The sequence below is a fragment of the Neophocaena asiaeorientalis genome, unplaced genomic scaffold, assembly GCF_003031525.2.
Source record: "Neophocaena asiaeorientalis asiaeorientalis breed wild unplaced genomic scaffold, Neophocaena_asiaeorientalis_V1.1 scaffold86, whole genome shotgun sequence".
In the NCBI taxonomy this organism is placed as follows: Eukaryota; Metazoa; Chordata; class Mammalia; order Artiodactyla; family Phocoenidae; genus Neophocaena; species Neophocaena asiaeorientalis.
Window position 1 is genome coordinate 13,099,516 of NW_020175039.1, and position 13,197 is coordinate 13,112,712.

The window sequence follows — 13,197 nt, forward strand, 5'->3', positions numbered from 1 at the left end:
ATTTAAGTGATGATTTATTTTTAAAAATGTGTACAACTAGTATTTTTATTATGAGTATGGCCTAGAGGAAAGCAAGTTAGAAGTAGGTCAGGGTTCAAAGCAAGGTTTAAACAAATCCATTTTTAATCCTGACAATTAGATTTTCTATAAAAATTATGTTCGTTAAAATACTTAAATTGCTTTTTTTTTAAGAAAAATGTTATGAAACATAAAACATCAACTAGTTTTGAAACTATTGTCCTCTGTAAGGAAAAAAATTCAGACAAATTTAGAAAAACAAATTCCAGATTAAGTTTTCTTAATATGTCAAGATATTCTTCAAATCAAATAGCAAATAATAGTTCCCAATCACTCAGTTTTTGCACATTTATAAACAAATACCTAGTGACTACAGTTAGAGAAGCTGTCATTTTCATCAATAAATAACATTTATTAACACGTATCAGAGGAGAAGCATAGCAGTCCCTATCTTCAAACATTTACCCTCTAATTAAGAGGCATGGCATACACAGACAAGAGTTGTTAAACACACAAGGTAGTGTATCTTTGTATAATATAAAATAAGTACTATAAGAGTCAGAGAGGGAGTGCGAAATATGGTTAGAAGCTGTTTATTCCTTCACATACTCCAATGTGTTACTCCAAGGATATTTATATTTCAGTTGGGGAACTAGGAGTAATTTATTTTCTTCTTTGAACTTGAAGGTTTTTTTAAAATGTGTTTTTTAAAAGTTGCTCTTCCTTTTTTGTATTATAGGGATATTTCTGGGAATTCCCTGGTGGTCCAGTGGTTAGGACTCTGTACTTTCACTGCCAAGGGCACTGGTTCAGTCGCTGGTCGGAGAACTAAGATCCTACAAGCAGGATCTTTTGGCCACGGCGTGGGCAAAAAAAAAAAAATGGTGTGTGTGGGGGGGATATTTCTCAATGATAACAATAATAATTACTATTTATTGAGTGCTTATTATAATCTTGTCATTGCTCTAACCATTTGACCCCCATTATCTGAAAAAATGCTCACAACAACGCCATGATATGAAACTTCTTCATTTACAGGTGAATAAATGGAGGTTCAGAGAGCTTATGTTGTAGCTATGAAGTCCGTACCTCCTAGTAGTTGGCCTGTTCCAGTCTGTTGTGTACAAAGGGACCTTCAGAATATTCAGACGAGCCAGAGTAGTTTCCCAACATTTGGCAGATTCCAGCTGAGCCCCGCCCTTGCCTCACCTTCCCTTTTCTTTGTCTTTTAATTATGAGATAAACTCTTAACTTTAGCTCACTTCTTGGCTCTATTTTCCTTAACTTTCCTGCTGTCTGACATATGACCCTGTGACACTGCCCTATTCATCATCATAGCTAGATGAATGTTAAAGCTTCCAGAGTTGGACAACTCTGTCCCTTCACGGTGTGGAATCAATCATGTGTTCTCCTTTGAAAAATGAGTGCTCTGCCCTCACACAGGTAAAGAAAGCTTAAAGTCAAACATTCACGGAAATTGCTTATACTAGACCAGAACATTTAGCCAGAATTAATACTTAATTTTAGAATCTGGACAAATAAACTCTTTTGCACCTTAGCTTATATTGGTATTAATTTAAAAAATCCCTAGTGTTGACTACAAACTCCTTGGAATGAAGGACTAGCAAGGGCAACATTTTCTTAAAAGATATTAAATCAAGTGTCTTTGCTTTCTCTAAAATGGGAAGAACACGCTATTGAAAGAAATGAACAGAGAAGAGAGTTAAAGCTAACACTAGGGCCTCCCTGGTGGCGCAGTGGTTGAGTGTCCGCCTGCCGATGCAGGGGACATGGGTTCGTGCCCCGGTCCGAGAAGATCCCACATGCCGCGGAGCGGCTGGGCCCGTGAGCCATGGCCGCTGAGCCTGCGCGTCCGCAGCCTGTGCTCCGCAACGGAAGAGGCCACAGCAGTGAGAGGCCCGCGTACCGCAAAAAAAAAAAAAAAAAAAAAAAAAGCTAACACTAGTAACCCTGAGGGAAAACCACAACACAAGGATGATCTGACGTGTCCAATAAAGATATTGGCATAAATATTGGGACCTAGAATGAGCAACTGCTGCAAATCCGTTTTTGAATAAATGACAGCTAACTAAATCTGCAGGATGGGTCAGGTTCTATCGGTTTTATTTGTTTCCCTGGCAATTCGGGAAGCATATGGCCTCTCCTAAGAATTAAGGTAAGGAAAAATATTGAATAGTAGTAATGATGTTACTATATACCGGGCTCCTGTTGCTGCCAGACTGGATGCTTTACATATTTTGCCTTGTTTCAGCCTCACAAGAACCCTGTGAGGTAGATCCTGTTAATATCTCCATTTTACAAATAAGGGAACAGAGACATGGAGAGATTTAGTAACTCAGAGAGAGGTTCCCAACCTTGGTCTTGGTCTGTGGAATTCTATAGCCCATGTTTTTTCCACTATTCCCTAAAAATAAAGTGGGAAAAAGAAGTAGATCAAGTTGGTCACCCGAAGTGTCACTTCCCTCCCTGGAGCTGCTCCTACGTTTATCATACTCTGTCTCGTATTTTAAGTCACCTCATACAAGTCTCATTTTCATAACTATATTTCAATCCCTTTGAAAGTAGGGATTTTATCTTGTATGACATTGTATCCTCAATTTTAGGAGGAACTCAATGGGTATTTAAGAGATAAAAGAATGAATGAATGAATGAATGAATGAATGAATTTCAATCTCCTAGGCTTTAAGAACAAAAGAGTACTCTTATCTCTTACCATATCAAATCTAAATTCCCTGGTGTAATTTTTTCTTTTTGCCACTCTGTGTGACTTGTGGGATCTTAGTTCCCTGACCAGGGACTGAACCCTGGGCCTTGGCAGTGAAAGCATAGAGTCCTAACCACTGGACCGCCACGGAATTCCCTCCCTAGTGTGATATTTAATCATAATAAAAATATTGGCCAATAATAACTGAATAGTTCCTAATTTTGTGTTACGCTCTTCTAGATCCAAGTTCAAGATATATATGCATCAACTAGATAGGGCCCTGACTATTCTGGCCCTAATTGACCTTTCAGTTAATAATAGCATGCCTTGTAGAACTCTCAGGTAAAAGATGTGACTTATTCCTGCCAGGGAGATATAAATGGCTCAAAGAATTTGTGAAATTCTGGGTAATTTGCCTGAATTATCTCGGTAGTTTGTTTAACCTTTCATTTCATTTTAGCCCAGATCATTCTACATTCAGAAGCATATTTGTTCTTATTTCACAAAAGGAAACATAGTAACTTTACAACAGACAAATCTGGTGGACACCATCTTAATGAAATTAAGACAGTAAAACTAAGGTGGTTCAAATTTACCTCACCAAGAACGGGATAATCTAGCATGAAGGGCAGTCTGATGCGATGTACTGAGAGGGACATCACATTACTGAAGTACCAATTCTCCTGTGAGGAAACCTCAGAAAACCCAAACTAAGTTATTCCTACAAAATACCGGGCTTTTACTCCAAACAATGTCAACGCTATGAATGATAGTCAGAAGGAACTGTGCCAGGTTAAAGTATACTAGAGAGACATGGGAACAAAAATCCTAGACTGGATTTGTCAAAAGTTCAGAAACAGCCAAAGTAAAACCAGTTAATCACCAAAGCAGTAGTTAGTAAAAGTTTATTTTGCACATACCAAAAAGACAGTTCTCAAACCAGGAGCATTCCAACGAAAATGGGGTGTGTTGTTATAAGGCATCTCATATGGTTGTTACGGAATGTAAGTTTGTGTGCAGAGAAAGGTTTATTGTCCTGCTCGGTTTCACCATTCCTGCCCGCAGAGGCACTGCCATCACCTCAACCCCTGGGCCCCAGAAGCTGCTGAGGATGACTGCTATACTACTGCCACATAGGTCAGAGGCTGCACTGAAATCCTAGGCAACTTCACCAAGGCCAGCTTTGATGCCATCTCCAAGATCTACAGTTATCTCACCTCACCACCTCTAGAAAGAGATCCTGTTCTCCAAGTCTCCCTATCAGGAATTCACTGATGTTCTAGCAAAGTGCAGAGGACCCAGGCTCCAGCTGTGGCCACCACAGAGTATTTTTATATGAGAAAAGTAAAGTGAATTAAGCCTAATTAAAAAAAAAATCACTGGTGAGACATGTTAAGAATACAGAACCCTGGACCTCATCATCAGATATTCTGATTCAACAGGTGGTGCTGCTGTAGTGATACTCAGACCACACTGAGGCACACTGAAATAGTGTTGTATTATTATCCTCACTTTTCAGAGGCTCAGCAAGACCATGCAGAAAAGGGTCTCATGGCTCCATACTAGCAGGTTACTTGATCAGCTAATTATCATGTTGAAAAACAAGTTTGGTCCCATGAAGCAAGTAAATACCCTGGCACAGACTGCTAATGGTTGAGGTGGCTTAAGAAGGCTGGCAAGTCCAGAATTCTAGCAAGTCTACATGGAGTCCTGTGCTTCCCCGGCCAATTAATAATATTCACATGCTTCTGTATGGAATTAAAACTTTCTTTTTTTTAAACTTCTTTATGCTGCATTCAGTTAGTTAGTTCTTGATTTCTAACACAAGTGTCTCTTTCACTTGTACCATTTCAGTCCCTTGATAACTGGCCTCGACTCTTAGAATGGCCTTAATGTTTTGCTTTACCTCCTTAGAAATCCACTCTGCAAACTCTTTAGAGTTCAAAAACTTTCACAGATTTCCTATTACCAATAAACCAAATCCATAAATTTCAAAAGCTCAGACTTCATTAAATTGAAATGTAGATCATTAAACAGTATTTGATGACTTGAGGTAAAAGGAAATGGCAAGACATGAATTCAAATAAAATACTATTGGAGAACTGAACTAAAGGTTTTTATTTACATACTGAATATATTTTAATTTTTTCCAGGAAGTGGCTACTAATTTTTGCAAGAAAAAAATGATAACGCCACACTTCTTTGAAAGTAGTATTTGCACAGTCATATATATGAAGTAAATCAATCTCCAGTGTTAGAAAATAAACTTCATGGAACAGTATGGAGGTTCCTTTAAAAACTAAAAGTAGAACTGCCATATGATCCAGCAATCCCACTCCTAGGCATATACCCGGAGAAAATCATAATTAGAAGAGATTCATGCACCCCAACATTCATTGCAGCACTGTTTACAATAGCCAAGACATGGAAGCAACCTAAATGTCCATCGACAGAAGAATGGATAAAAAAGATGTGGTACATAAATACAATGGAGTATTACTCAGCCATAAAAAAGAATGAAATAATGCCATTTGCAGCAATATGGATGGACCTAGAGATTATCATACTAAGTGAAGTCAAAGACAAACATCATACGATATCACATATATGTGGAATCTAAAAACACGGTACAAATGAACTTATTTACGAAACAGAAATAGAGTCACAGATGTAGAAAACAAACTTACTGGGGGGAAAGGGGAGAGGAAGGATAAATTGGGAGATTGGGATTGACATATACACACTACTATATATAAAATAGATAACTAAAGAGAACCTGCTGTATAGCACAGGGAACTCTACTCAATACTCTGTAATTACTTATACGGGAAATGAATCTAAAAAAAGAATGGACATATATAACTGATTCACTTTGCTATACAGCAGAAACTAACACAACATTGTAAGTCAACTATACCCCAATACAATTTTTTTTAAATGGAGTACAAGCTATACAACTTTTGAATTGGTATGTTTTTCACCTGAAACTAATATTGTAAATCAACTATACTTCAATTTAAAAAAATAAAGAACTCCCCCCACAAAAAAAGGAAAAGAAAAGAAAAGAAACTTCATGTAAGTTTGTGCGTTTGTGCTTGGGTCCATTTTTGAGGCTCCATAGCTTAAACTCGTTCCTCAAAGCGGTTCAGAATTCTGAAAAGAGCAGAGTTACCAGACCCTTATCACTCTGTCATGCAACAACCATTGCAACATCTCTGAGCGTTCCCAAGCAGTATGCCTTGCTCCTTTTCCATACCATATACAGAAAGGTATTCATCCCACTGGAAACATGCAGATCCTACCCAATCAGCGGGTGACAGAAGTCCGTTTGTTCTCTGGCTATAAAAACAGACAAGCAGGGTATATGCCCAGTAGTGGGATTGCTGGCTCGGATCAGCTCGCTGCTTTGTGACCACCTAGAGGGGTGGGATAGGGAGGGTGGGAGGGACGGAGACGCAACAGGGAGGGGATATGGGGATATATGTACATGTATGGCTGATTCACTTTGTTATAAAGCAGAAACTAACACACCACTGTAAAGTAGTTATACTCCAATAAAGATGTTAAAACAAACCAGACAAGCAACCCACGCTCAGGGTCGGCAGGGTCGTCTTTCCTTGGCTACCAGGAAGTCGGCCAGCTGTTCTTGCAGCGACCCTTCTCTTTAATAGACTCTATCTATCGTTTTGCGTTTAGAATCTTTCCATTGGTAAGATTCTAGAGAGGGGCGTGTCCCAACGCTCGGCGACACGCCACCCGCCGGGCCACAGAGGATCGCGGCTCCGGGCTCCGGAAGGGCGCCCAGGGCGCATTTACCAGAGCGGCTGCGCGACGTTTTTCCGGCGGGACTGCACGGAGGAAGGTCCTGGGGACAGTTCGCTGGCCCGGCGCCTGGCCTTGCGCGCTCGGAGTCACCGAGAAAACGAGTCCGTCGCCCCTGCCGCCCCTCGCTGTCCCAGCCATGGCCACACGCCTCCTCCGCAGGGCCCTACGCTTGTGGGGCGGCCGCTGTGCGCCGAGCGTGCCGCCGGCATCGAGGTGAGTGCCCGCCCCGTTTCAGCTGCGCCGCCGGGAGGCTGCAGGGCAGGGCTTCGACACGCACACCGCTCCTGGGGGCTGGGAACCAGCCGGCGCGCGCTCAAGGGGCAGGCTGCATCGGCCCCCGGGACTTGGGCTGAGCTGTTGGGGCGAGAGAGGGTGGGAGAAGGGGCTGGGCCTCGCCCCTTGGCTCCCAGAACCTGGGTCGGACCCACTGGGGCGAGCGCGTGGGCGCCGGCCTAGCAGCTTCAACTTGGTGACAGCCGAAGGGGGACACTGGCCCCAATCCAACCCGTCTGGTTCTGAGGCCTGGGGTCGGCACCGTGAGTCTGCATTTCGAAGAGTTCCTGCGAGGCGAGGGCGGGGAGTCAGCCCTTGGCCACAGTTGCACGAGTTGGAGCTACGACCTTTGGCCCAGTTAGATCTGTGGCAAAAAGGCACCGCCCTATAGTGAACTTGGGAGCTGGTATTCCACCGCCTCCCAGATCTTGAGAAAAGCACTTGCAGCGACGCTGACCTAGAGAAGTGCCATGGAGAAGACATCCTGGAACAGGAAAGACCTGGCGACGGCCCGTTAGACGATGAAATTAACTTGAGATTTAACAAATCCTTTAATTAAGTAAATGCAGAGGAATTAATGGAGAGAGTTTCTAAGTGGCTCAGTGACTATTAAGGTAGTGTTTATAAGATCAAAAGCTTCCTGTACCGTCTGACACCTCAAATACAGTCATTGGATAAACAAGCTGGAAGCACCGAGGATCCCCTGTTTAATGAGAGTGACAGGATGGATAAATTAGCTCATGGCGGCCTTATGGTAACTCTCAGATGCTGTAGGAGCAGGAAACAAAACTGCTGCTCGTGAGGAGGGCTGGGAAGGCTTCACCGAGGAGTGACTTTACATTCGGATACACATACTTTTCTAAGCTCTTCCCCGAATTTCATAAGACAGTGATGCTCAAATTTTTTGGTATCAGGACTCCTTTGTGCTGTTAAAATTAGAGGACCTCCAAGATCTTTTGTTTATGTGAGTTTTATTTATGGACATTGATGTCAATAGATATCTACAAAACTGGGAAGTTTTACAAATATTTAGTTTACATAAAAGTAACTCATTACATGTTAACATAAATAACATCTTTATGAAAAATAACTTTTCCAAAAAAAAGTGAGATGAGTGACATTGTTTTACATTTTTGTAGATCCCTTAATGTCTGGCTTAATATTAGTCTGATTTTCATACCTGCTTCTGCATTGTCAATTGTGATGTTATTTTGGTTGAAGTATAGGAAGAATATTGGAAAAAAGAGGACCTGAGGGACCCTCTGAATAGGTCAAAGACTCTAGTTTCATTATAACAGACTCTTAAACTTTAATGTGCATATGAATCACTTAGGAATGTTATTAAAATACAGTCGACCCTTGAACAGCATGTATTTGAATCGCGAGGGTCCACTTACATGGGAATTTTTTTCCATCGTAAATACTACAGTACTACACAATCCATGGTTGGTTGAATCTGAGGATGCAGAACCGTGCTTTGGAGGAAGCACAAATATGGAGGGCTGATGGTGGGGTATACATGGATTTTCAACTGCATGGAGGTTGGGCGTCCCTAACCCCTGTGTGTTTCAAGTGTCAAATGTACAGACTGATTCATTTGGCCTGGGATGAGGCCCAAAATTGTGTATTTATAACCAGCTCCCTACCTGAAGGTGCTGGCAGAGACTGTCTCCCTTTTATAATGTAAATGAGGTTTAAAAAATAATGATAATAATAATAATTAGAGCCTAGCCTGTTAGATGAGTAGCAGTTTAATGCTTTAGGAAAACAATGGACAATTTATTCAGTACAGATTTCCTGGTTTTTATGGGGAGAAAAAGGGCTGATTTATTTTGTACGGGTTCCTTAGTCTTGGCAAAAAATGGATATTCCAACAAACTTACTGCCAAGTGTTTTGATTTTCTTCTCTCTACATGTTCTCTCTTGAACACTTTTGACTGATCTGAAAATCTCTGTTCTTTCTGGCACTTCTTTCACTTTCCTTTGTCTTGGTGTGTTTTACTTAGAAATGTTCCAAAGATTTCTTTAATGTTACATGGGATATAAAATTTTAAGATCCAGGCAGACTTGGATATAAGTTCCACTCTATTATTTACTAATTATGTTGACAAATGATTCAGTGTCTTAGAGCTCCAGTTCCCTAGTCTCAGCACATTTTTTTCCTTGAGGAAAAATCCCAAGTATGGACCAATGTGTGCATTATAAAGAAATTGGAACGAGTCATTTCAATATAGGATGAAGTAGATTTTAGTCTCTTTTACTGTAACATTACAGTGGTGTGCAAGGCCCTTGCTCACTGTTGTATCCCAAGTTACCCGAATGGTTCCTAGTACATATTAGGCACTCAGAAAGTATTTTTTGGCTAAATGAATAAATAAGCTATTAAAAATGATGATTTGGCTGACAGAGTAGCAAACCAGAAAAACATGAAGATAAAAGGCAGACCAGCTATAAAAAATGTAATATTAAAAGTTCTCAGCTAAAGGTTACCACTTAAAAGACATTTCAGGTTGTATTAACAAATAAAACTCAACTAAAAGTTGTATATAAAAGATAAGTCTAAAGCAAAATGACACAAAATACGTATTAAGTGTATTAATCAGCTCAGACTTCCATACCCAAATACTATAGACTGGATGGTTTAACAACTGAAATCTATTCCTCATAATTCTAGCGGCTGGATAGTTCAAGATCAAGGTGCTGGCCAGTTCATTTGCTGGTGAGAGCTCTCTTCCTGGCTTATAGATGGCCCCCTTCTCCCTATGTCCTCACTAGGCCTTTCCTTGTTGTGTGCACACAGAGCTATATCTCTCTCTTCCCATTCTTATAATGTAAGCCAAGCCTCTTTGTTTAGGACTCCACACTTATGACCTCATTTAACTGTAATTACCTCCTCAAAGCTATATCTCCAAATACCATTACATTGGGAGTTTGAGCTTCAACATGAATTGGGTTGGAGGAGGAGGCAGGCACAATTCAGTCCATTGCATTAAGGAAAGATATATAAACTGGAAAAAAATAATACATTTCAGGGGAAAAAAATTGAAATAGCCTAATTGCTAATAAACAAGACTGGGTCTTTTCTGAACTAAGAAGAAGAAGAGGAAGAGAAAGAAAAGGGAAGGAAAGGACAGGATAGGATCAGATCAGGTCAGGGTCCAACTAAGGAAGAGAGAAACCCAAAACAATATAATGCAAAACAGAAAAACATCTTTTGGCAATATTTATATATATGATAAAAAGTTTTTTTATATGTGAGCTTAAAAATGTACAAAGTGGTACACAGAGTTTCAAAATCTTTTCAGGCGTACCCCCGGCCGGAGCAGGGGGCGATCTGAAGACCACTGAACAAAAGGAACTACAGAGCAGTCTCTTTTTAAGCTTAATATGGGGGGTGGTGGGGTGCAGCGAGAGGAAAGGTCAGTTTCCAAAGATTTTGTATAATTCTGGAATAATCCCTACAGAGACTGGTGGGCACTTTGATTTTGCTTTACACCCGGATTGTAATGTGCAGTTTGCATCCTATACACCTGCCATTTGAAATTGTATGATTCTGGATAAACTATTAATGGGGGGGTTACATTATTTCAAAAATTGTACATTACATGAAAACTTATCAGTATTATTCTATTGTACTATTTGAATTTTACATTATTTAATCGGCATCACCATACAGTACTATTCTATATTCTACTTCAGCTCAAACATGTGATTATTTCTAGGCATGACATCCTCTTTAGGGATTTGGAAGTAAAGACTGAGTTGAATAAGGGCAAACTACTTCTTAGTCTCATCCAATCGAGATAGATCCTAAAGTGCTGCTGCTCAAATTTGAACCAGTTTGTCAAATTTCAGACTCTTTCCTTCATGTTGTTCAGTGACTTTTAATTTGGATGTGAAGAGTAACAATTCACTTAATTTTCTTAATGTATGTATATTTTTAAGATGTTCTCATTCTGGAGGGGAGGAACGTCTAGAAACTCCTTCTGCTAAAAAATTAACAGATATAGGAATTAGAAGACTCTTCTCTTCAGAACATGACATTTTCCGAGAAAGTGTAAGGAAGTTTTTTCAAGAAGAAGTGATTCCTCATCACGCAGAGTAAGTCGCACATTTTCTTTGAAAGTAGTGCACGTTAGAGGTCCAAGAAGGACCATTTCCTAGAATGCTCTTCGTTGTTCTCTAGAAAAAGTACTGTGTTCAGGGCTTTATTAACATTTTTACCACTCTTCAGTATAATACTGTAAGATTATGGGATTCTTAAACTAGTTCAAAGCTTCTTAAATGAGTTTTAAAATATACAATTAAAAAATATGTTGACCTAATCGACTGCCAGTTTTTTCTCCCATAAAAAATGGGTTTATGGTCCACAGCCATGGTGATCTATGTGCAAGTCGCTGCTCAGCAAGGGAAGGAGAGCACTTTCATAGAAAGGAAAAGGAAGTTGGGAGGGCTAGAGTAAACAAAGAGTCCAGGGCTTTTCAATGACTGAGTCTTTCCTGGGAAAGAGGAATCTTTCTTTTACTTGTTGGGCCCTGTTATTGTCACAGGATATGAGAGCACCCCCTTTTTAATTACCTTAAATTAAGGGACCATTCCTGAACAAAATCATTCATAAATTCAAAATGTGGCCGTTTAAATAATATGAAAAATATTTTTCTGATTTTAACATGTTTGTTACTTGCAGATGGGAGAAAGCTGGAGAAGTGAGTAGGGAGCTTTGGGAAAAAGCTGGAAAACAAGGACTGCTTGGTGTCAATATTGCAGAGCGTCATGGTGGCATTGGGGGGGACTTGTACTCGTCAGCTGTTGTTTGGGAGGAGCAGTAAGTATGGAAGCATTTGAAGTTGAGTCTTGTTTCGTCAGTTCACTTTTCTGAGTGATGATTTTAAACTGTTTTCTAATCTTATAAGATTGAAAATCCTCTTTTAAGTTGTTAAAATAGGTGCTTCATTTCTAATTGACCCATGTGTCTGTTTCATACATGAGAACAAATGAAGATTTCAGTTGATAAATGGGCAAAAGTTTTGAACCAGCAATTCATCAAAAAAGAAATGAAAATAGGTTTTTTAGATGAAAAAAGTTTATCCTTACTACCAATCAGATGCAAATTAAATTAATCTGGAGGTATCATTTTGAGTACAAAAGTTAGTGAAAATTAAAAATCATAATAACCAGTGCTGACAAGGTTGCAGTGAAAGTGGCGCATTCATATACTCTTGGTGACGTTATATATTGGAACAATAAATGCCTTGGAGATTAAAAGCATGGATACATAAAAAATGAAAGTATTTCTGCTCTTAAATATTGGGTTGGCCAAAAATTTGTTTGTTTTTTTCCATAAGATGGCTCTAGTAACACTTAGTTGTCTTCAACTTCATTCAAAACAATTTTGTTAGATTATATTGTGACAGCTGTCATATTAACGTGCATTTAAAAAAAGACTTATTAAAATTGGTGAATTTTTGTGTAGCCATTTTAATATTGAAGGTGGAAGAAAAGAAGCAACATTTTTGGCATATTATGCTTTATTATTTCATGAAAGGTAAAAATGCAACTGAAGCACACAAAAAAAGATTTGTACAGTGTATGGAGAAGGTGTTTTGACTGATCGAATGTGTCAAAAGTGGTTTGCAAAGTTTCGTACTGGAGATTTCTCGCTGGATGATGCTCCCCGGTCGGATAAACCAGTTGAACTTGATAGCGATCAAATTGAGACATTAGTTGAGAACAATCAATGTTATACCACCTGGGAGATAGCCGACATACTCAAAACATCCAAATCAAGGGTTGAAAATCATTTGCACGAGATAGCCTGATCCACCAGAGGGCAGACAGCAGAAGCAAGAACCACAATCCTGCAGCCTGTGGATCAAAAACCACGTTCACAGAAAGATAGACAAGATGAAAAGGCAGAGGGCTATGTACCAGATGAAGGAACAAGATAAAAACCCAGAAAAACAGCTAAATGAAGTGGAGATAGGCAACCTTCCAGAAAAAGAATTCAGAATAATGATAGTGAATATGACCCAGGACCTTGGAAAACCAATGGAGGCAAAGATCGAGAAGATGCAAGAAATGTTTAACAAAGACCTAGAAGAATTAAAGAACAAACAAACAGAGATGAACAATACAATAACTGAAATGAAAAATACACTAGAAGGAATCAATAGCAGAATAACTGAGGGAGAAGAAAGGATAAAACGCAAACACATGGAGGCTAAACAATATGTTACTAAATAACCAAGAGATCAAAGAGGAAAGAAATCAAAGAGGAAATCAAAAAATACCTAGAGACAAATGACAATGAAAACATGACGATCCAAAACCTATGGGATGCAGCAAAAGCAGTTCTA

The 13,197-nt window shown here is 39.6% G+C and overlaps 1 protein-coding gene across 1 annotated transcript in view; it reads left to right on the top strand.

Moving 5' to 3' along the window:
- Positions 1 to 6,524: 6,524 nt before the first annotated feature.
- The window catches only part of ACADL (acyl-CoA dehydrogenase long chain), a 36,838-nt gene continuing 30,165 nt past the window's right edge, over positions 6,525 to 13,197 (top strand). Inside the window, exons 1-3 of the mRNA XM_024763292.1 lie at positions 6,525 to 6,781; positions 10,787 to 10,942; positions 11,529 to 11,666. Of these exons, the coding sequence (XP_024619060.1) occupies positions 6,705 to 6,781; positions 10,787 to 10,942; positions 11,529 to 11,666 (371 nt within the window). The 5' untranslated portion in view covers positions 6,525 to 6,704. The remainder of the gene's footprint in view (positions 6,782 to 10,786; positions 10,943 to 11,528; positions 11,667 to 13,197) is intronic.